The sequence below is a fragment of the Mus musculus genome, chromosome 1 (assembly GCF_000001635.26).
Source record: "Mus musculus strain C57BL/6J chromosome 1, GRCm38.p6 C57BL/6J".
Classification (NCBI taxonomy): domain Eukaryota; kingdom Metazoa; phylum Chordata; class Mammalia; order Rodentia; family Muridae; genus Mus; species Mus musculus.
The window spans coordinates 36,506,041-36,528,446 of record NC_000067.6 but is presented as its reverse complement, the minus strand read 5'-3'; the positions used below and the strand labels follow the sequence as shown (position 1 = coordinate 36,528,446).

General features: G+C 51.9%; 2 protein-coding genes across 4 annotated transcripts in view; both read right to left on the bottom strand.

The window, feature by feature from the left end:
* Window positions 1–209: 209 nt before the first annotated feature.
* Cnnm3 (cyclin M3) lies at window positions 210–16,580 on the bottom strand. Of its 3 annotated transcripts, NM_001039551.2 has the most exons (9): window positions 15,294–16,580; window positions 9,352–9,495; window positions 8,220–8,369; window positions 7,759–7,928; window positions 7,532–7,628; window positions 7,109–7,242; window positions 6,608–6,746; window positions 4,315–4,413; window positions 210–3,281 (listed from the first exon to the last, which is right to left on the bottom strand). In NM_001039551.2, exons 1-8 carry the CDS (start codon window positions 16,534–16,536, stop codon window positions 4,364–4,366), a joined length of 2,127 nt encoding a protein of 708 aa, NP_001034640.1. In that variant the 5' UTR covers window positions 16,537–16,580; the 3' UTR covers window positions 210–3,281; window positions 4,315–4,363. The 3 variants fall into 3 exon arrangements, with proteins under 3 accessions (NP_001034640.1, NP_444416.2, NP_001318138.1); NM_053186.3 differs by lacking the exon at window positions 4,315–4,413; NM_001331209.1 differs by lacking the exon at window positions 4,315–4,413 and having other exon boundaries at window positions 8,220–8,366.
* Window positions 16,581–19,670: 3,090 nt separating this feature from the next.
* Window positions 19,671–22,406, bottom strand: part of Cnnm4 (cyclin M4) — a 37,180-nt gene continuing 34,444 nt past the window's right edge. The window contains exon 7 of the mRNA NM_033570.2: window positions 19,671–22,038. Within this exon, the coding sequence (NP_291048.2) occupies window positions 21,841–22,038 (198 nt within the window). The 3' untranslated portion in view covers window positions 19,671–21,840. The remainder of the gene's footprint in view (window positions 22,039–22,406) is intronic.

Here is a 22,406-nt window from a genome sequence, read left to right as displayed (position 1 = left end):
AAAGGATCCAGGTCCAGAAGGAGCCAACGTCTGCTGGCCTCTGCAGGCACTAAGCACAGACATGAAAAACACACACATACAAAAACCAGCTAGGACCCAAGCCTTATTTAAAGAAACAATATTTCAAAATGGACCACAAGCTTACATGTAAAACAAACTATTAGGAAGAAAGGCAATTGAGACAGATATGGTAAAAGTACAATGGAAAATTTGATAAAAATGAATTTAATCAGGCCGGGCAGTGGTGGCACACGCCTTTAATTCCAGCACTTGGGAGGCAGAGGCAGGTGGATTTCTGAGTTCAATGCCAGCCTGGTCTACAGAGTGAGTTTCAGGACGGCCAGGGCTACACAGAGAAACCATGTCTCGAAAAACAAAACAAAAAAAAGAGAGAGAGAGAGACTTTAATCACAAAAACCTTTAAGATGAGCCAGGCGTGGCAGAGCATGCCTTTAGACCCAGCACTTGAGAGTCAGAGGCAGTGAATCTCTGAGTTTGAGGCCAGCCTGGGCTATACAGACAAACTCTTGGCTTAAAACACCAAAAACAAACAAACAAACAAACAACAAAAAACAACCCCCCCCCAACCAAACCCTCCACCTGTACAAGACCTTGCGGTGAGAACACAGTTAATGTTACTGAGATGGAGGCCCATGGGAGCCTGTGGCTGCTTGGTCCTTTAGACCACACACTTTACAGAGGGAGAACATGGCAGAGGTCAGAGCCCTGATGAACTCAGGAGAACCCACTAACAGAGCAGCCCAGGGATTCAATCTTTAGTATACAAGCTCTGGGGTCACAATTCAGATCTAGAATACAGCACTACACAGATAATCTTTGCAAACCAAAAATCCAACGAAGGATTTTGGAATCTAAATATCTGAAGAGTTCCCAAGAGAGTTCCCAAGAGAAAAAAAAAAAGATGGGGGTGGGGTGGAGATGCACAGACACATGGAAAGGAATACAGACCAGTTGCCAAGCTGAAAACACGAACAGGCTCATGGACGAGACCAAGGAAAAGCAGACAAGAACCACAGACAGCAAAGGACTGATGGTCATTGGCCCATGGGTCGGGGTGGGGAGAAACCAGATCATTCCTACATTTCCTGTAGGAATTTAAACTTGTGCACAGCTCCGCTCCAAGGCCAGGCAGGTTCTTTTTTAAGGTAAACGTCATGGCACCTGTGTTGCTGGCACATCCCAGGCGGACACCAGTCTTCACACCGTATCTGTACGTGAATGTTCATAGCAGCTTTATTTTGAAAAGGCCAAAAACTGCAAACAACCCAGATGTCCTCTGACAGGACACTGAATACACCACGGGACATCATTTGGCAAGGAGGAGCGAGCCACTGACACACTGACCTGGAACAGCCTCCAGAGCACTGTGCTGGATGAAGTCAATCCCAAAGTCCAGCTGCACGCAACACAGCCCCTCAAACGACATTCTTGACATGACAAAATGACAGAGCTGAGGAACAGTCTATGGAACAGTCTATGGTCCCAGGGCTTAGGGCGGGGGCAGGTGGCTCCGAGGGACAGTCCAGCGGGTTAGTATTCTCCAGCAGTTACTTGGGTCTACAGAGGTGGCAGAGTGCAGAGCCCCACAGCCCTGCACACTATGGTTAGTGACATGGGAGCACTGGGGAAAGCCAGATAAAGGGTACAAGGGCTCTGCGTCTTTGCCACTTCCTATGAACCTGCAATTACTGTAGTTAGGTCTAAAGAAGCGACAGCTCCAAGTGCATCCTGGCATCTGGATTCCAATTGCCAGAAATCAAAAAAAAAAAAAAGTGAGATCTAAATCAAGGCCTCAGTTGAGTACTCCAATGTTAACATTTGAGTTCTGGTAAATGCAACAAGGTTATCTAACACGTTAACTTTAGGAGGTGATGGTAAAGGGCATAGGGGACTCTTCTAGGAGGAGGTTAAAACCACTTCAGGACCACAGCCCTGGGGGTTCAAGGTGAGCATACGCATCCAAGGTTCTAACTCGATTCTGAGGTTCAGCCGAAATTTAGAATTCTGTTTTGGAGACAGGTAATTCAAAGTATTTGTTTCCAACCTGGGTTTGTTCTCAGAGTACATTCTGTTATAATATTTTTTTCAGCAAGCGTACCACTGTTCTCTTAGCTTCCAAGTCTCACAAGGGCCCATATTCTTTTAAGAATGGTTCCAGAAATCCGCCCTTCCCACCCCAATCTATTGTCCCAGAGCTGAAACTGTGGAAAAGTATAGGTAAACTAGAAGAGAAAGAATCTTTCCACCCGTGTCTCTAAAACATCACTGGAAAGACAAAAGCACACAGAGTTTGAGTATTTCAGAGATACGAGAAAACCCTGACTTCTCAGCAAGTGACAAGGACGTTGCAGGCTTACAACCGCCTCACTGACTGCTGCTCCACGGTGCACTGCTGCACACCTTCCTGGGTGCTCAGGGCAAGAGCACAAGACAGGTACAGCAGGCGCCACGGCCCCAGGTCAGTCAACACTGACCTTTGGCCTTCCACAAATGACCTCAAACAGAAATCGACAATACTGTGGTGGCGCCGTGCCCAAGTGGGAAAGAAATGCAAGGCGACCCTGGGCCAGCCTGCTCATGACTTGAGGAGCCAGAGGGGCTTCCTCCACAGGAGGGAGCGGAACCGGGGCACAGATTATTGGGGAGCTGTGCTCTTAGATTTGGCACATGAGAAACTGGGGTACATGAATCAAAATATGGCATTGTAGGGGAAGCCAAGAAGTACACGGCAGGGCCATGGATTTGAACACTTCCATCAAAACTCAGCACTCTTGGCTTGCTCAGAAAGTGGCGCCACTGACAGAGGGTTGGCCAACCAAAAGCAGAATGAGCACAGGCCAGGGCCATGTAAAGGCAGTGGCTGTACCCGCATGGCCCTGGGCTCAGGGAGACACATAAACACACTGTGCTGTTACAGCACCGGGGAAGCTGGGAGCTGGGGACTAGAGATGACGCTGTTTCTTTTGTCCCCTCGGAAACAGGCTTCTGGAGGGCCGCTTTGTCAACCCCATCTCCTCAAGGACAGCAGGACGGCTGGAGGCTCTGGCACCGAGGCGGCTCAGGACCCACAGCTTACAAGGGCCATCTAAAACGTGGCCAGGATAGGTGGGGACAGGCTGGCATGAAGCTCCTGCTCGGCTCTCCCAGCTCCCCAAACGCTTGTCCATTTCCAGCTCGGGGCTGTCCGGCAAGCAGTTACACTCCTGGGTTCCGCCCAGGGCTCTCCTCCACTGGGATGCTGGGTCTGCTGTTGGTGGACCCTAAGGAAAAGGAAAAAAGAATGGCATTCACACTTGTCAAGGGAGCGGGCTCTGCAAAACTAAGTACTGAACCTTTAGGACAAGCAGCAGCAGCCTGGACAGATGGGCCTCAGAACACCTCAGGAACCAGCAAAGCCTTTAGGAACATGGTCGGCAGGCTTCAAGAGAGAAACTCACTGCAAGGCCAGATGCCACCCATGAAGGACAAAGGCCGGCTATAGACTATCCTGTTATTGGTCTACGGAGTGGTGTTTCCCTTCTTTGGGGCAGGAGGGGTTGAGACAAGGTCTTACAGAGCGCAGGCAGACCTTGAACCCTAGATTCTCCTATCTCTATCTCCTAAGGACTGGAACTAAAGGTGCACGACCACACTTTTAGACTTAATAACTGTATTCATTTCATTCTTCAAAGTAAGCCAGCTTCTCTTATACTGATTTTGGTGTGTACATACTACACACACGAGGGTAAGTGTGTGTCCTGACGTGCATGGAGGTCAGAAGACCATCTCTGAGAATCAGTTCTTAGGTCCTGGGGACTGAACTTGGCTCATAAGGCTTGTCGCCAAGCACCTCTACCCACAGAGCCATATTGCCAGCCCTTGTTTTGTTTTGAGACAAAGTCTTGTTACCATGTAGTGCAGAGTGACTACAAACTCAGGGCAGTCCTCCTGCCTCATCCTCCGGGGTGCTGAGATTACATGCATGAGCCATGGTACCTATGGGGTGCTATGAGTCTTTACTTCAGGAAGCTCAGGCAGCTATGCTGGGCAAAAAGAACCTTCTGTGGATGATCAAGAGTCCCTGTGCTACAGCTACAAGGAAGCCTATTGTTCCAGGACTAACCAGGTGTCTCATGTCCCCCTGTCTTCTAGAAAAAGTAAATACTAGGAAAGTAAGATATAGTACGTCTCCCAACTCCTCCCACCGAGTGAGAGAAGCGCACCCCAGCCTGGGAAGCTGCCCGCAGTGTCGGCCAACAGCTAAAGGATGGGGAAAGGAAAGCAAAGGGAAGGGGAGGGGAGGGAGATATTTACCTTGGTGTCCTCTTAAAACAAAAAATGCTCACTAGTCCACAGTCATTTATCAACTGCAGTTTCCAAGTGTGCCAAAGAGGGAAAGGTGGACTGGGAAGGCTGAAGAGAGCAGAGAAAAGAGAAGAGGAAACAGACTGTTGAGTGGCAGGGACCCACCTCAGCTCCACACTGTGAGGAAGGCTGGGGAGAGCTCTGTACCATACAAGTGTTGCTGGGATCACAGAGGGACGCCACCAATCACAGGGCTGCCCGGTAAGCAGGACCACAATCATACTATGGGAGGACTTACCATCTTAACCAGAGACCAGGGCTCAGCAAACTTGGCAAAGGACCAAGGGTTTAGGCTTTGCAAGTCACCAGCTGTCCCAACCACTCAGCTGCACTTCTGCCACTCAGAAGCAGCCAGACATAACCCAGACAGATGGGCAGGCCCTAATAAAACCTTATTTATAAGCTCAGGCAGCTGGCCAAATCGGGCTCCGGCACCACAGTTTGCTGACCCCTGATGTAAGGCAATTTAAAGTTCCTGTACCTTTCAAACCTTTCAACAAAGACGCTTTTCTGTCAGGGACTCAGGCCAAGTCCACAGGGCCTGAGTCTCTCTGCACGACTTTAATCAGTGTTCCACTGAAACCAGCTCTGTGCAGTAACACTAATCTCTGAGACAGGGACAAACACAGGAAGGCTGCAGAGTTAGGCAAACCTCAATGGGGCAAGCACTGGATCGTATTTAGGTGAAAATGCCAACATCATGTTGGCAAGCTGGGTGGATAAACCGTTACATAGGAGAAACGGCCCACAAGCCACTGTAAATTACTCTTTTGTAGGATAGCCCAAAGAGTAGACAGAGACAAGAGGAGTAAAAAAGATCTCTACAGAGACCAGAGGTGCAGCTCGAATGGTAGGAGGCTGCCGAGTATGGGCAAGGCTCTAAGTTCAATCCCCCAAGCGCCTGGAAGGAGGAGGAGGACGGAAGCGAAGTGGGAGGGCAGGACAGAGGGGGAGGAGGGGCGGAGAGGAAAGCACCCTCAGAGGAGAGCTACTATTCCCAGCTCAGGTCTGCACACTGAATACAGTCTGTACCGTCTGAGTAGTGGATGGAGCCAGAAAACATTCGAGTTTTAAAAACAAGTCTCGGTAAAGCTATTGTGACCGTCTACTCTGGGGTATTTCACAAGAAGCTCTGTAACATGCTCTAAACATGTCTTTCTGAAACTGAAGGGGGCCCATGCCCACAGCCAGGACTACAAGGTCTGCCTCACAGGCTGTCTCCCAGGAACACCGAGAGCTATAGGCCATGGCCGAGCCATCACTGTGGCTCAGAATCATGAATTTCTGTCCTTTGTACCTGTGTATCACCTGATTCAGAAAGCAATTTCTACTGTAAAAATATGCTTGTGGCTGGGCGTGGTGGCGCACGCATTTAATCCCAGCACTTGGGAGGCAGAGGCAGGCGGATTTCTGAGTTCAAGGCCAGCCTGGGCTACACAGAAAAACCCTGCCTCGAAAAACCAAAAAAAAAAAAAGCTTGTGATCTCAAGTGACCATAGCTCTAAGTTCCTGGAGGCGGAGGCTGCAGCCACGGGCACTCACGCACTAGACAAGCCCAGCATCCCACCTCTCTCAGGATGGGCAGCTCTGCCATGGAGACAGTCAGCTCTAAACCCGGTGCTTGCAGAGCCAATGCCTGGTAACAACTTGGCTCCTGCAGGTGGCAGAACGGAGTGAGGGACAGGTGGCGGCCTGCCTGCCTTCCAGAATACCTCTGAGGCTCAGCTTGGCAATCCTGAGCCTTATCTAAGGACTGATCAACTCAAGAAACAACAGAAAACCCCTGGCTTTTCACCACCCACACCATGGACCCCATGAGGCAGGCCAGTGCCTACCCACAATGCAAACTGCTCCCCACCTGCGCTTTCTGCTCCCAGCTCTACAGACCTTCCTGTCCACATGTGCCAACTCAGTGCCACACCGAGTGTGCCCTGGCCCTGGCAAACCTGATTCTCTAGACCTTACCCTGATCTTAAGTGGGCTGAAGGTTTCTAAACTGAACATCTTTCCACTTATCAAGAACTAATTATGCCACCTCTTAAGAGGCCACAGAGAGAAAATGCTGGCCTCTATCTGGAGTGCCAGTTGGTCTATAATTCAGTATAATTCAAGTTTCTACAACAAGCAAGAAGGAAAAGGATGCAGAGAGAAACAGAAAGGATACAGGGAAGCAGGGAGCAGAAGTGGGGTTCCACACGACTCCTGGGCCCCACCATTTCACAACACACAGCGTGGAGCTTACCTGCTGTCTCTCTGGACTTGTCACCAAGGAGCCTGGTCTGGCTGCCTGGGATAGCCTGGAGCTCAGCGTTCTCTGGGGATGGAGGCAAGCTTTGGGCTCGGGTAGCCAGGAGTGCATTAAGGTACTGCAGCCGTGTGACCTAGAGGGTAAGAGAATAGAGAAATTACCCAGCAGGAGCCTCTGTGAGGGACAGACAGCAGAGCTCCCACCCTTGACCTCCGACAGGCAGGTCTTTAAACTGGTGGAAGGCAAAAAGCCTCCAAGCCAAGGGGTTTTGGTTTTTGGTCACGTGTCAGGATCACCAACAAAGAGATGAGGTGCAAGGTTTCCAGACAGGCCCAGAGCCCAGCAGTGCAGGGGAGCAGGAGGCTCCACCCCTCAGGGGGCAAGCATGTCTTCTCTAGCTGAGTGCACTCTCCAGCCTCACACTCATCAGCTCAGCTAGCCTCTTGGAGGCACAAAGGCAGCTAAGGAGCACCAACATGCAGCCCAGACAGTCACCTTAATGAGCTGCAGGTCGGAAAGGGCCCTCACAGTGTAGTCAGGACAGTATGTGCAGGAGCGGGTACCATCGGCTGGTTCAGGCTGCACGTCATGGCGGATGAGCTGGCGTGAAGACACTGGGGACTGGTGAGCTGCAGAAGAAAGGATAGAGGCGGTGGGACCCAATGGGACAAAGGCACAGCTCCCAGGGCCTACCCCTCAAGTCACCATTGAGAGGGGCCGGTGGGAATGTGGGAGATGGGGGAGCCACCCTGGGGCGTTTGCAGGGATCGACTGGGTGATCAAGAAAAACAAGGCAGAAACACAGCCCTGCCCGAAGTTCCTGTGGGCAGACACAGAGACCTGTCATGGCACTAGAGCATCAAGGGCAGTTCTGTTAGCCAATCCACAACCCTCAGCTCCAAAGGGCCCATAGCATACCTGAGGATGGGGCTGTCAGGGCGGACACTCCATAGTACGTGAAGGCCCCGTTCTCGAACTTCAGGCCCTCTTTCCCAATTTCGACCTCGACTCTGCCCTGGGAAGACAACAGAGGTGGACAGGTTATCTCTCCCATCATGGGGGAGTACGGAGAAGCCGTCAGCCCGTGTTTAAGGGTGTATGTCTGGATCACTCTCAGGCTTCAGGCCTGGGTTAACCACGGTTACCTGCAGAATGAGAATGAAGTAATCTACTGGCTGGCTGCGCTGGTACAGATAATGGTGTGCGGCCAGGCGGTTGCTCTCGTCAAACGTCACCTCCTGGTTGACACTGGGATGCTTCAGCAGGTGCAGCAAGACTTTCTCAGAGACTCGCAATGGGCTGAACACATCCACCTCTGCCCCACGGTGGGAGAAAGGGACAGTGTCCACTGGGGCCCAAATGGCCTGTCATCACACCTGCCTCCTGCTGCCTCCTGGGCTCTCCCAGTGGCCCCTGGGCTGCGGCAGTCCACACAAGAGAGCCAAGAGGACATACAACATGAGCCAGATGAGGTTCCCAGAACACGCCTTACCAGGAGACACCAACTAGCTCTGTCCAGCTCGCTAGGAGCCTGGTGTCTGGCCTGGGTGGTTTCTTGACCCTCTGGGTGGTGAGACCAGGGGCAAGGACCACCCTTCACCCTCACCTCGGGAAAGGAAGCGCTGGGTGGCCAGGAGCAGCTGAGGCGAGATTTTTACTTTATATTCATCATCAGACACCTTGAATAAGGAGAATTCCTCCTTTCGCTTGAGAGGAGCTCCCAGGGCGACGGTCTTCTTCCTCACCTTTGTGTCTGCTGGGGTAGTAAAGAGATGGCGTGAACAGGCAGGCAGGTGTCAGCACCGAACGATGAGCACAAACCGCGCAAGTGCTTCTGCTGCCTATTTTCCCTTCTTCCCAAGGTCCAGGGACTTCAGGGAAGACATCACTAGGACCCTAAGGAAACAACCTTGCGACTGCTTCCTCAAGACACTGAGCTGCCATGCCCCAATCATCCTAGTGCCCGAGTTGGAGGAAGAAGCCCCAGCTCACATTCTGGCCACGCCCAGAGGAAGCCTGGCTCTCCTGCTGCTAGGGTTGCAGAAGAGAACGCCCCTCAGGCCCATCACCCACAGAAACGGCAGCAGCGACCCGGGTGACCTGCATCAGCCCAGGAACAGAACTGAAGACACGGACATAGCAGTGCAGGGTCCCAAGTGGCCATGTGAGGCTCCAGCTACCAAAGGTCCCACAGCCGGCTTGGTAGTAAATCATTTTTTTGTTTATTTTGGAGACAGGGTCTACCATGTAGCCTTGGTTGGCTAGGAACTCAAGAGATTCACCTGCCTCTGCCTGGCATGTGGAATTTAAAAAAAAAAATATTTATTTTAATGCCAACAGCAACATTTCTTTTTTCAAATATTTATTTTAATGTGGATTTTTTTTTTTAAACCTGTGTGCTGAAGGAGATCAAACTCTGCCCCATTCCAGCTCGACAAATACTCTACTACTGAGCTTCATATCCCATCCAAAGGAATGTGGGCCTGCCAAGAGCAGCCTCTTCCAGTGATGGAGGGCTGCCTACAGAGCCCTCTGTTCACACAGGATCACAAAACTCAACCGCACGTCGGTCTGCGTGGCTTGTGTGGAGGGAGGGGCAGCACCAGCCTATACCAGAGGTGGGGAGGTGGGGTCTGGCTGGAGCTCCAGCAGCATTAAGACCCACAGGCCTCTGGTACAGACGCCCCGCAGGCTGCTGGAAGGGCTCGGAGGTAGAGAGAAGCAACTGTCAAACTCACAGTAGTCTTCAGACTCATCCAAGATCTCAGACTTGATGATCTCCTCGATGACGTCCTCCAGGGTGACCAGGCCCAGCACCTCGTAGAAGGGGTCGCCCTCGCCCTCATTGTTCACCTTCTGCACAATGGCCAGGTGGGACTTGCCTGTGGGAGGGACACTCATTTGCAGCCTGCAGGGACCCCCTGATAACTGCTGAGTCAGAGTGCCTGCCGGGTTTCTAAATTCCCTCCAATCCTTGCTGCTAGTGCTGGGGCTGGCCGGAGCTAGCAGGCAGGTGCCATTCCCACTTGGGCTGATCTGCCACAGGACACAAACGCGTGAGGCCAGGCAGGGAAGGCCACAAGTGCAACTTGGGAGTTTTGAATTCTCAAACCCAAAGGCTGGGTTTTAAAAGGCCACCCAGAGAAGCCTCAACTCAGCTCCCTCCTTGCAAGAGTGAGTCCCTCTGGGTACCACTAACAGGAAGGAGCAACATCTCCTATGCTCCTGGACTTCTCTGAAAAAGGCTCACAATTCTGTGGCCTGCTGTGCCAGGATGAGTCAATAATAAATGGGAGAAGGCCCCACACATGTGACTACAGCATAGGACAAAGTGTGAAGGGGCAGGAGGCCTTTCCAAGGCAGCAGGGGAACGGGAAGGGAGGCTCTAGGCATGAACATTGTGTCCCCACTAGACAGGACTGAACACCCCCCAGGGCAGATGGACAGTTTGGCTGGGCCAGCTCCATAGAACCGTGGCAGCTATGACTGCCATGAGAGGCTAAAATAACCAGACCAAAGGCTCTAGAATGTTCACTTTCGTTAGCAGGCTCAAACAGTTATTTGGAGGCTGGGAAGGCTATCATGATGCATACCTTGTGTGTGTGTTTGTGTGTGCGTGTGTGCTCTGCTGCGAACAGAAACCAGGACCTCATGTTTTCCCACTATTGCCAGCACTAACCTATGCCTCAAGCCCCTTTGATCTCTTCTAAAGCAACCATGTATGTGTGCACACTGAGAAAAATCACATACTAACATTCTTCCCATTAACTGAGATCTGACTCATCAGCACTGTGACAATCACTTGGCTTCTGACAAACGACAGTAAACCACACCTCAGGCTGGTGAAGGCAGAGACTGAGTGAACGCTTACCCCTAACCCTTCCTCTGCTTCAAGAGGGCTGTGGGCTGGCAGGGAAGAAAGCAGGGGTTGATTGCTTTACAGAAAACATAAGTCACTGCAGCTCCAAAGCACTCTCTCTCTCAGGCATAAAGTAATCCCTGCCAGAGGCACCCCTTCCCAGTGGACACCATTCCCTACCTACTGCTGTTTCAACTGATTACATGGAGCAGGGACAAGAAGCCAGAGACTCCAGACTCAGATGCTTGGCAGGGAGTGAAGTGATCGAAAGACTGTGACATCAGGAAGACTGTAATTAATATATGCCCTTTGTTTGTTCGTTCGTTCCTTCCTTTCTTTTTTTTTTTTGAGACAGGATTTATTCGTATAGCTTTGGCTGTCCTGGAACTTGCTTTGTAGACCAGGCTAGCCTCAAATTCACAGATTCACCTGCTTCTGCACCCAAGTGCCAGTATTAAAGGTGTGTGCCATCACAGCATGGCTGTCCTTTGTTATTTATTTATTTTTTGGTTTTATTTTTTCGAGACAGGGCTTCTCTGTGTAGCCCTGGCTGTCCTGGAACTCACTCTGTAGACCAGGCTGGCCTCGAACTCAGAAATCTGCCTGCCTCTGCCTCCCGAGTGCTGGGATTAAAGGCGTGCGCCACCACCGCCCGGCCTTGTCCTTTGTTCTTAAGAGGAGAAAAGTATGAAGGGGTTGGGAGGAAAAGGACCCACACATAGAAATGCAGAGGCCAAGGAGGATCCTCATTCACCACACGACTGAGGATGTCAAAGGGACAGAGAGGACGCCACTTCTTCTAGAAGGCAGTCACTGAGCAGCCTCTGGAACAGTCCCTTTAAACAGTGAGGCATTCAACCCCAAGTCCTTCAGCATCGGAATGCTTGGTTCTTCAGAGGCCACCCACCCTAAATCTGAAGCCCCTACACCGTGGCTGGACCCATTGGTGACATTTTCTTCCTGTTGACATGTTGAGTGGAACCAGCTCGATTTCCTATCCTAAAACCCAAGCGCAGAGGTTTCTCCCGGCCACACACCCTCCATCCTTTGGTCCTGTGCTAGTCCACTGCTACCTGGGCTCAACTTTACAGCCATTTGTGGTGCATGAAGGCCACCCGTGTTCATTCTCCCAATTACTCCTCAGCCCCAGGACCAAAGAGCAAGGGCAAAACTACCATGGCAGAGTGCTTGACTGACATGTACCTGGCTCTGGGTTTCTTCCCTAGCACCTGGAAGGAAAAAGCCAAGGCCATCCCGCTGCTAACCTCTCCTTATACCCCAACCCAGCCTTCTCTTACAAAGCTGTCTATCTCCTTAGCTTTCAGGACATTCTGAGACTCTTCCTTCCTTCCACAGTCCAACCTGTTCCCGGCCAACTTTTCCAGCCCCATCCTCTTGCATGCTTTGTGCTCCCCTGCTTTCTGTACCACTCTTGTAGCTCTGGAAATAGATTAGTTAGCCCTGACACTCTGTTTGCAGTAGGTATCAGAGGCCTGTAAAGAATCTACCCCTTGGTATGCACACGCCAATGTAAGAAAATATTCACCTGCTCCTGGCTCCAGCCCTTAAGGAAGCCAAAACACAATCACACAGAAGACTCTGAGGCTCCCTCCAATACAACCTCTGGCTGGACAGTCCTAAGCCAAGCACAGCACAGTCCCTAAATCCCACCTCCTAACACCTCCCTGGGTCACCTCCTCAGGCCAATGTGGCACCTGACCTGGCTTCCCTGAGTCACTGGTGTCCACATCAGCCACCGATCAGTAAAAACCAGACACTCTAGGTGTGGGACGGACGCACTGAGCACTTTAGCACAAGCGCTTGGGTGGTGGAAGCAGGAGGATCTGGGTTCAAGGGAGCCAAAGCCACACAATGAGACCCTGTCTCCAAAAATAAAACACTGAGGCAGTGCTCCTGGTTCACAGCCCTGCTGATCAAATGACCCACCCCATGTCCACAAGCTGACACACAAGGGCTCCACTCATCTTCCCTCTGCGAACACTTTTTTTTTCTCCCAAGACAGAGTTTCTCTGTATAGCCCTGGCTGTCCTGGAACTCACTTTGTAGACCAGGCTGGCCTTGAACTCAGAAATCCACCTGCCTCTGCCTCCCGAGTGCTGGGATTAAAGGTGTGCGCCACCACGCCCGGCTTTTTTTTTTTTTTTTTTTTTTTTTTTTTTGTCTGTGAACACTTTTAACTAAGGGTCTGCAGTGAGAAACAGCTCTCATCTGTGTTGTCCTTCACACCAATACTAACACCCAAAGCTTAAATTCAGCTCTCTCCAGACAGGGATGCCCCTCGCCCTTCCACCGCCCTAACCTGAGCTGCAGAGGAATGGGACACTATGATGAATACCTCCCCTGCTCACCCCCCTCCCCGATCCCACCTGGCTTCAAACTCACACTCCTCCTGCCTCTGTCCTCAGCTGGGACATGTCTTTCCTATTGATACAGGTCAACCAGAACTTGCTCTGGCAAAGCGTACACCATTGTCCTTCATGAGACTGAGAAACCTAAAGAGACTTTGGAGCATCAAAGGGACAGCGATGGTCCTTATACTCCTCTCCTAACAGAAGGCTTATGATGATTCTGGAAGAGATGGACCCTATCTGTCCAGGGTCACCCTTAAAAGGCTAATTTGCTGGGCGCTAACAAATACCATCTCCCAGGAAGGAGTCACTAGACTGACAAGCACACCAGATCTCAGTCTCTCTCTCTCTTCTTTGATAAACTAACAGAGCGAGAGAGCCGTGGCAGTCTTCCTAGGACCTGGGAACTCGAAGTAGGCAGGGCTGGCTCCCACTCTGTGAGAAGTGACAACAGCCCAGACACTATACTACCTACTCACTCCCTAGAAAGAGTCTGCAAGACCAAGATCTAGGATAAAGCCAGGACACACCTGAGAGGCCAGACACAATCAGAGCTGCCCACTTAAGCCTCCTGTTCACTTATTCATGATCTATATACAGGTCTCCTGCACAGACAAGGGAGACTGGGAATGCAGGGTGCCCGTCAAGAGCCTGGCACACGCTGAGTTCAATACAAGAGCAGCGAGCTCATCACATCAGAGAGCTGCCTCTTGCAGTGGCTGTCCAAGAAATCACTGACAGGCCCTGGGGCCTGAGACCCACTTCAGGGGGGCTTGCTCCATTTGCTACACCCTATCATGCAGCCCAATCCAGCCAGAGCCCTGGTGCACATCCACCCTCCACTCCAAGGAAGCACGTCTGGTGCGCAGGAGCACCCATGCTCTGCAAAGCAGCCCAAGGAGGAGCATGGAGTGTTATAGAGGAGCCTATACCTTGTTTTTGTTTCAAGACTGTGTAGCCCTGGGTGTTCGTGCACTCAGACATCCGCCTGCTTCTGCTTTCCTAAGTGCTGGGACTGAATGTATGTGCCACCTGTCCCCTAGGGGTCCACATTTAAATATGTGGAGCGGCTCATAGTTTTTACTTTCAACTTTAGATGTTCACATGTATTTGCTCTTGCAGAAGACCTGGGTTTTGTTGCCAGCACCCATACGGTGCCTCACAACCATTTGTAACTCCAGTTCTGGGGGATCCGAAGCCCTCTTCTGACTGTCTCAGGCACCAGACACACACACCGTGTACATAAACACATGCAGGCAAAACACTCACACACAGAAAATAAGTACATCTTAAAAAACAAAAAAGGGCTGATCGCCAGGCCGTGGTGGCGCCGCCTTTAATCCCAGCACTCGGGAGGCAGAGGCAGGCAGATTTCTGAGTTTGAGGCCAGCCTGGTCTACAGAGTGAGGTCCTGGACAGCCAGGGCTACACAGAGAAACACTGTTTCAAACAAACAAACAAAACAAAACAAACAAACAAAACAAAAAAATAGGGGTTGCTCAAAAAGAATGAAAGGAGACATTAAGGTAAAAAAGGGGAGAATGGAGATGGGGTTAGGGAAGAGCAGGTAGCTGACATGCACTGAAAAACAATTTAAATGAAAGAGAGGAAGCAAGAGCACCAGAGGATGCAGGGTTCAGTTCCCAGGACCAGCAGGGTGGCTGGCTGTAATTCCAGTCTCAAGGAACCTAGCGCCTTCTTCTGGCTTCCATAGGCACTGCATGCATGAGGAACAACACAGGCACTCATAAACATAACAATAAAAATCTCAAAAAAAAAAAAAATTAAGAGGGAGAAAAAAGCCAGGAAGGAAAATTAAGTCATTATTCATGAGTTGCTTCCGATGACATTAAAATGGAAGTTCTCTCAGTACCCACAGTAAGTATTATGAGTCCTTTCTAATCCCACAATCTGAAAGGGCCAGGAACCATTACAGGTCCAGCTAATTTAATGCTAAAAAGGCAAAGACAACAGTTTCCAGTTACCTAACCCTCTTGACATCATTTTAGTTACTATCCAAGAATCTGGGGCAACTAGGAAGCCCAAGTGCACAATACAGCCCAGGAGAAGGAAACCTCTGGGATTAGAGCCAAGTAGGCATGCTTGCTGCCTGCCAATGGATCTTTTTATTCATTCATTTACTTTTGAGACAGAATCTTTAGTCCAGGCCGGCTTCCATCCTTCTAAGTAGGTAGGCCACTGCTTGGGTTTATGTGGTACTGGGTAATGGTCAGGGCTTCATGTATGTTAGGCAAGCACTGAGCTACATCCCCAACTTTTTTAAAATTTTCTATTTAACAAACAGGGTAACCACCTTCCGATCCTCCCGCATCAGACTCCCATAGCACTTCCTTCCGCTTCTAAAAGGTGGGTCTTTAAATATTTCCAAAGGTCATTCGCAGGTACAAGGCCATCACTTTCTGGGGCCTTTCTAACAGGGGCGTCCCCTTACCTCGCTTGAACTCCTCCAGGACAGCGTCCAGTTTGGTATCGTTGAAGACAAAGTGGAGTGGATGGTTGTAGAAGCGGGTGATGGTGCTGAGCGGTGTGCAGTCCTCGGGCTCAACGATAGCCAAGTCTTTGAGGTAGAGCATGTCCACGATGTTGGAGCGCTCCTCCTCGTACACTGGGATGCGCGTGTGGCCGCTCTGCATGATGCTGGCGAGGACGCTGAAGTCTAGGACAGTGCCGGAGTCCAGCATAAAGCAGTCTTCGAGCGGCGTGAGCACGTCCTCCACGGTCCGGGAGCGCAGCACTCCCTTGCTGAGGTCGCTGTAGGGGTCGCCGCCGCCGCGCGCCAGCTCCAGCACGCGCTCCCGCAGACGCCCCGGCCGCGCTGCCAGCTCCAGCAGCTGCCCGACCGGCAGCGCCACGGGCAAGGTGAGCAGCACCGCCAGGCGGCTGAGGCCCAACGCGCGCGGCGCCAGCGCCAGCGCCCAGCGTCCGCTCACGGCGGCCGGCAGCACCTCACCCACCAGGAACACCAGCCCCGCGCAACCCAGCACGGCGGGCACGGCGCGCTGGCCCGCCGCCCCGTACAGCAGCACGGCCAGTGCCGCCTGCGCCAGGCTGGCCAGAAGCAGCAGCGCGCCCAGGGCGCAGCCGGCCCAGCGCCGCGCGGGTTCCAGGCGCCGCGCCGCCGCGCGCTCCGCCTCCGAGCCGCTCTCGCGCAGCACCTGCACCTCGGCCGGCGCCAGCGCCAGCGCGCTCAGCTGCAGGCCGCGCGCCACCGCCGCCAGGGCCAGCAGCCCGGCCGCCCCCAGCCCCAGCGCCCAGGGCGGCGCCGCCTCCTCCGCGGCCCCACCACCCGGCTCCACGCGCACCGCCAGCAGCGCGGAGCGCGGGTGGCCGGCCTCGGCGCGCAGGCGCAGCAGCGCGCGCCACTCGCCCGTCGGGGCGGCCGCCTCCTCGGGCTCCGTGGCCCGTCCGCCCTCCGGGCAGCCTGCGCCCTCGGCGGCTACCCAGGTCCAGGAGCTGTTGGCCAAGCCGGAGCAGAAGAGTCGCAAGCACAAAGTGGCCTCTGGCGCTGCCCTTCCGCGCAGGGAGCCCGCGCCCGGTGCGCTGTCCTCTTCCGTGCAGAAGTTCAGCAGTCCCGCGCCCGGCGCCGGCGCCGCCTCCCCTGCGGTGCTGCCCAGACAGAACGCGGCAAGCACCCAGCCCAACCAACCCACCACAGCCGCAGCAGCCGCCGCCATGGCCTGCTACCCCTTCTGGGCCTCGGGCGCAGCCTACCCCACTCACCCGCGCCTCTGTTGTTGCAGCCAATCGGCGCGGGCCTCCGCGTCACTTTGACCAATAAGCGGCTGGCGGGGGCGGGCTCTGGGGAGAACTAGGCTGCGCCGGGGAGTAAACAAGCGGCGCGGGGCGGGGCGAGCCGGAGGGGCGTGGGGCTCCGCAGGCAAGGGAGGACGCGGGGCGGCTGTCTGGGACGGCCTCGGAGTTCCCGGCGCGTGTGGACGAGCAAAGGAAGGTCATTAACCCTCTGGCCAGCAAGGCTAAGGGCTGAATAAGAACCAGGGACTGGGCACAGGGAAACCTGGAGTCGTTTGTTTAAAACATTTTCTTATCATTTGTATTTGTATGTGGGTTTGCGCTTGCGAGGGCAGTGCTTTGGGCAGACGCAAGAGGGCGTCGAATTCCCCCTGGAGCTGGAGTTCCAAGCTAATGGGAAGCTGTGCTGGGAACTGAACTCTGGTCCTCAGCACACATTCTTAACCTCACCCAGCTCTATTGGTTTGTTTTAAAGCTAAAGTCTCTTAGCTTTGCGTTGGGCTCTGTGGATATCAAGACAGACACCTGCTTTTGAGGAAGATGCCTTGATAGGAAGGTCCATAGTAAATACTCAAACCCAGAAAAATCTGTTTCCTTGAATCTTCACACTTGTTTCATGTAATTAAGCTTACAATAAAACGATGTTTAGAGACTGATTCTGTGTGCCTTTGGTTTCTGACATGCACCTGACATTCGGGTCATTCAGCCATGCAGGGAGATAGCAGCTGTCAGGAATTTCCATACATGCTAGCTTCACAACCACAGTTTATTCTGATTCCTCGGGTTGAGAAAGCTGTTTGAGAGGGTTCTTTTTGTCCTTATTTTGGAAGACACCTGCATGATCAGATGGAGCATTCTTCGTTCATTGTATGTGGTCTTTATGGGATTAGCTTCTCTATGGGTATCCCTGTTTTTTGCATTTTTCTCTCTACTTTCTCCCTAAATGTACTAAGACATGTACACATCTTATACATATGTTTTGTTTTGTTTTGTGTCTGTGTGGGCCCAAGTGTATGTATGTGTGTTGTGTATGCAGGTGCCGAAGGAGGCTAGAAGAGGGCACTACATCCCCTGGAACTAGAGTTGACATTTGTGAGCCACCATGTTGGTTCTGGGAACCAGGCCTTCTGCAAGAGTGGTAAGTGCTCTTAACCACTGAGTCCATCTCTCCAGCCTCTTGAATTTTTTTTCTAAAATGGATTCTGTAGACATAACTGAAACAGTCCCACATGGCATATGTGCATACACGCAAACATACACATACAAACATCAATTTTTTTTTTGAGACAGTGTTTCTCTGTGTAGCCCTGGCTGTCCTGGAACTCTGTAGACCAGGCTGGCCTCGAACTCAGAAATCCACCTGCCTCTGCCTCCCAAGTGCTGGGATTAAAGACATGTGCCACTACTGCCTGGCCAAACATCAATTTTAAAATAACAATAAAAAAATGTAACAAAGCAAACACCTCATAAATGGGGGCAAGGTATGATCTCCCTGGCTAGCTTGTGCATCTTAGCTCCATGTGCTCTTCATTTGCTCGTGTGACAAGCATTTCCTACACTGAGTGTGTGCGGGACAGGTAACTTCCCAAAGGCTGGAACTCTGGCAGGGACAACAGCTTCCACCCTCGTGGTGCTCAGAACCAGTGCTGGGATCCCAGGAAACATTTTAAGACCCGGTTGGAAGTGTTATAAGGAGAGGACGAGGAAACATTGGGGAGATGATGCTAACGGAGATGTAGGTAATCAAGGAGGGAACATTTGAACAGAGGTTGATATGAGGGGCAAGCCTTATAAGGTCTGGGAAGAAAGGTCCCAGAGAGAAGTGACAGGAGGGGCGAAGGCCTGGGACAATGATCTCTTCCCCACAAAGCTAGAGCAGCTGGTATGTCGCAGGGGTTCAGCACCAAACACACTTGTGATGGACAACAGACCGCTCCAACTTTATCCCATCTCTGTATACACGGCTCCAACTTCATCCCATCCCTGTATACACATTTCTACGTTAGCCTTTCATTTGGGGTATTCTTTCCATTGCCTACCCAAGTGCAAATCTTTTTCCCCTGATGGCAGGGCCTTCCTTTGTAGCCTAGGCTGGCCTCAAATTCCTGATGCTACTGCCTCAGTCTCTTGTGTGCTGAGATGACACGTGCCAGCACGAACAGCTTACCCAGGGTACTGGAAGAAAGGAAAGCAAATGGAGACCAGCCAGCTCAAAAACAACGTTACCAACCAGGGCTGGGCGTGGTGGCACACATCTCGAATCCCAGCACTTGGGAGATAGAGGCAGGTGAATCTCTGAGTTTGAAGCCAGGCTGGTCTACAGGGCAAGTTCCAGGACAGCTAAAGGTACATAATAGAAACCCTGTCTCAAACAAACGAAACATGGTGGTGCATGCCTGTGATACCAGCACCCAGGAGCTAGAGGCAGTGGGTCACCACCACATGAGACCAACGTGGGCTCCACATGGAGACCCTCTACCAAGCACAAATAAAACAACCTCCCATTCCAGCCCTGCGGGGTTCTCTGGCCTTGGTGCCCAAGACTGCACATGCTAGTTCTCAGCACGTGTGCTTGCCACCAAACTGTTCCACAGCTGCGCTTCTGAGCGATAACCTAGGCAGCACAGCAAGGAAACCTTAGGTCTGCCATTTCAGATGGACACTCCAACCCCCCAAAGCCATTGACATAGACAAAGTCGTTTCTGTGTGTTGTGAAACGACACCATCCTACTATTGCATGGAGCCCAAACAGCCCTCAGCCCCCAGAGCGGAAGGAGGGCTATTTGTTCATTGGTTGCTCCATTCCAACACTCACTAGCAGAATCCTATGACATCGGACTTATTTGCCCTGCATGTCTGCCAGCACCGGCCTCTCCACAACAACTCCTGTGACAACTGCCTTGATTATATATACTTTGTAAATTACAGTTCTTCTTGTATTTCCCTTCCAAATGGTTCTACAATACTCAACTGCCCTTGTCCTGTCACAAGTGACAGCTAGTCACTTGTCTCTACAATATACAGCAAATAGTCCAGAAACAAAATACCAAAGTTATATGCTCACCAAAACTTATATACATTTCATTTTTTATTACCAATCAAAAATAAAGTCCATATATTGTTTAGCAAATATTATCATTGTTTTGTGACAAAAGACACAAGAGTCATAACAACAAAACTCCCCGAGAGTCAAACTCATAACAATGCCAAAATAAATCACAAAAATATACAAATTAAAATCTTAATGCAAAATAAATAGGAGTCATCTGCTATGGCGGCTGTGACTTGGCCACCCACTTGGATGCCGTCTGCAGAGTCCTCCTCTGCTGGGAAGACATGCAGACTGGGCCAGTTCCAGGGTATGGCTCTGCCCAGGAACCAGAGGCTGGAAGAGGAAGTGAAAAATTGCACCGGGAGGAGGAAGTCATCAGACCAGTAATATTTGGAAACAATTATGGCCCTCTGCAAGAAGTGATTCTAAATGAGGAGGGGAGGGGTGGGGATGGGTGGAGCCTGTCTGTAGGTGGTGACTGGATATAGAGAGGTAGCTGTGGAAGTGTGCGCACCTGCTACGGTTGCCTCACACCCACCACATGGTTTTGCTCTACCTGGCACTTAGGTCTCTCAGGAACACAGCTAGGCACCTCGTCTAGAGACCTGGGAGCATGCTGCACCTACAGAGAACTAAGAGTTTCCTAAGGAACTAGAAGTCTGATGCCTTTTTCCCTTATCACTGAGAGCCGCCATCACCAGGCTTCTCGGAGTAAATTCTGTGAGTGGAAGAGACCTCAGGTTGGCCAGGGGTATAGGACACCCTGGTGCATCCTATGAGTTAGGATTCTCTGGGCACACAGACAGCAGAGTACATGGGGTGACAGGACTCCACTGGCTGAGGAAAGGAGTGAATGAATAAACACAGATGGCCCGTGCTCCCGCTCGCCTGGCTCTGATATTCCAGCTCCATCCATCCCAACAATAGATGCGGCCCTTGGTCCTCCAGCCTCCCTACAAGAGACATGTGCAGCTCTGCCCCCATGGCCTGAGTCTACTCAGGTTTCCCAGGTGGCACTGGGGTAGGACTGCGCTGCAGTGCCAACAGCCTGAGCCCAAGCTTAGCACTGCCCTCGCATAGCAGGTCCTTAAGTGGGAATGAGCTCAGGGATCCTCAGCCAGCCATGCAGGCAGGGCGCAACGACCCAGCTTTGGTGGCTTTCAGTCCTCCGAGGGACCAGGAGAGAGAGAAGTCAGGAAAGGAAGCTTCCTGGGTGGACTGCTGAGTCCTGACTCTTTGTGCAGGTGAGTGGGTAGGAGTAACTGCTGACACAGATCTTCCTGTCATCAGACTCAGCCTGAAACCACAGGGAATGCCCAACAGGTCACTGCTAATGGTGATGCTCTCCCCTCTGAAAGAAAACCTTTGGTAAGAGTGAAGCCAGGAAGCAGATAGGCAACTGCAGAGCCAAAGACCACGCCCAACTCTTGGAGCCGGACCCTTCCAGGAGAAAAGTGGCCAAAGGGGTGGCTGAGAGCCAGAGCTCTCTAGGAGAGCCCCTGAGCAGGCGTCTAGATCATCACTGGATCTGGCAGTTAAAGGCAGATGTATTCCTCTCCGAGGCCGGGGTCATCGCATCCCTGATGCGTTGCTCGGCACTTCTCTATGACCTCAGCCCGTGTGTCCCGCAGTTGATGTCATTTTCCTCCCAGGAAGCCCCTCCTGTGGGCTCCAGGCCCCCACTGCTGCAGAAGAGTGCCTCCTAGAGTGACAGACACAGGCTGCAAGGTCTCAGCTGGAAACAGGCTATGGCCATTGCTTCCCGGGGCGAAGAACCCTCCTCCCCTTTTAAAGTCTGTGGGGCTTCTTGAAAAAAAAAATTTTTTTTTTTTTACATAAAGTTCCTTAACCCTGTCTTCCCTTCCCCAAATGATATTTTAAAAGAGGAGCAATGAGCCTAGCTTAAAACTTCTCTCAGTGTTTAAAAAAAAAAAAAAAAAAAAAAAAAACCAACAACAACCCAACAGCCTTTGCTCACTAGCTGGGCAGGGCAGGCATCATGTCAGAGCTGTTCAGAGGTCCCTATCTGCAGCCAGAGCCCCTGGACAGGGATGTCTGGTTGCTCAGTCATGCAGGATATCTACCTGCACCCCTTCTAGCCTAACAGGCTCCTGACTTCATGTGGGCCCACTGGGGAGACCCCCGCAGGGTGGGCGGGAGTCCCCGGGCCCTCCTGTCAGATGGTTTCCTCTTCGGAGGCTCTGTGCAGCAACGAGTTGCGTTCATTGAGAAGAGTCGTGGTCTCGTCCACCGGGGGCAGCTCAGGCCTCTCCATAAAGTTCTCTGAGCAGGTGGCACAGCCATCGAAGGTAGGCTGGGGGCTGTTGTCCATGCGGGAGGCCATCAGCCCATTCTGGTACTGCTGCCTTGTGATCTGCAGAGGACGGAGGAGAAAGAGAGAAAAGGAGGAGTGTAAGATGTGAAGACTCAGCTAGAACTGGCCGGGAGAAATGTGACCAGGTGGGGTCTTCCAAAAAGAAGGAAAAGTGTTCTTTCTAGGGACCAGCAAGAGGGGTCAATAGGTAAACCCAACTGCTACACGGGCTTGGGCGCCCAAGTTCATTCAATCCCCAGAACCCACATAAAAGTGAACAGAGAAAACTCTGTTCTTTCTTTTCACTTACCTACACACACACACACACACACACACACACACACACACTCACACACACACACACACACTCACACACACTCGGATATACGCCATCATCATCATCATTAAATTGTTGTAGGCCAGGCGTG

What these genes read in the sequence shown, in the direction of transcription:
- Cnnm3 (NM_053186.3), bottom strand. Translation starts at nt 16,536, where the DNA reads ATGGCGGCGGCTGCTGCGGCTGTGGTGGGTTGGTTGGGCTGGGTGCTT. An exon ending in GGATGAGTCTGAAGACTACT is followed by an intron (nt 8,370 to 9,351) that starts GTGAGTTTGACA and finishes TTACTACCCCAG; the next exon opens with CAGACACAAAGGTGAGGAAG. An exon ending in CCGACCTGCAGCTCATTAAG is followed by an intron (nt 6,747 to 7,108) that starts GTGACTGTCTGG and finishes CTTACCCTCTAG; the next exon opens with GTCACACGGCTGCAGTACCT.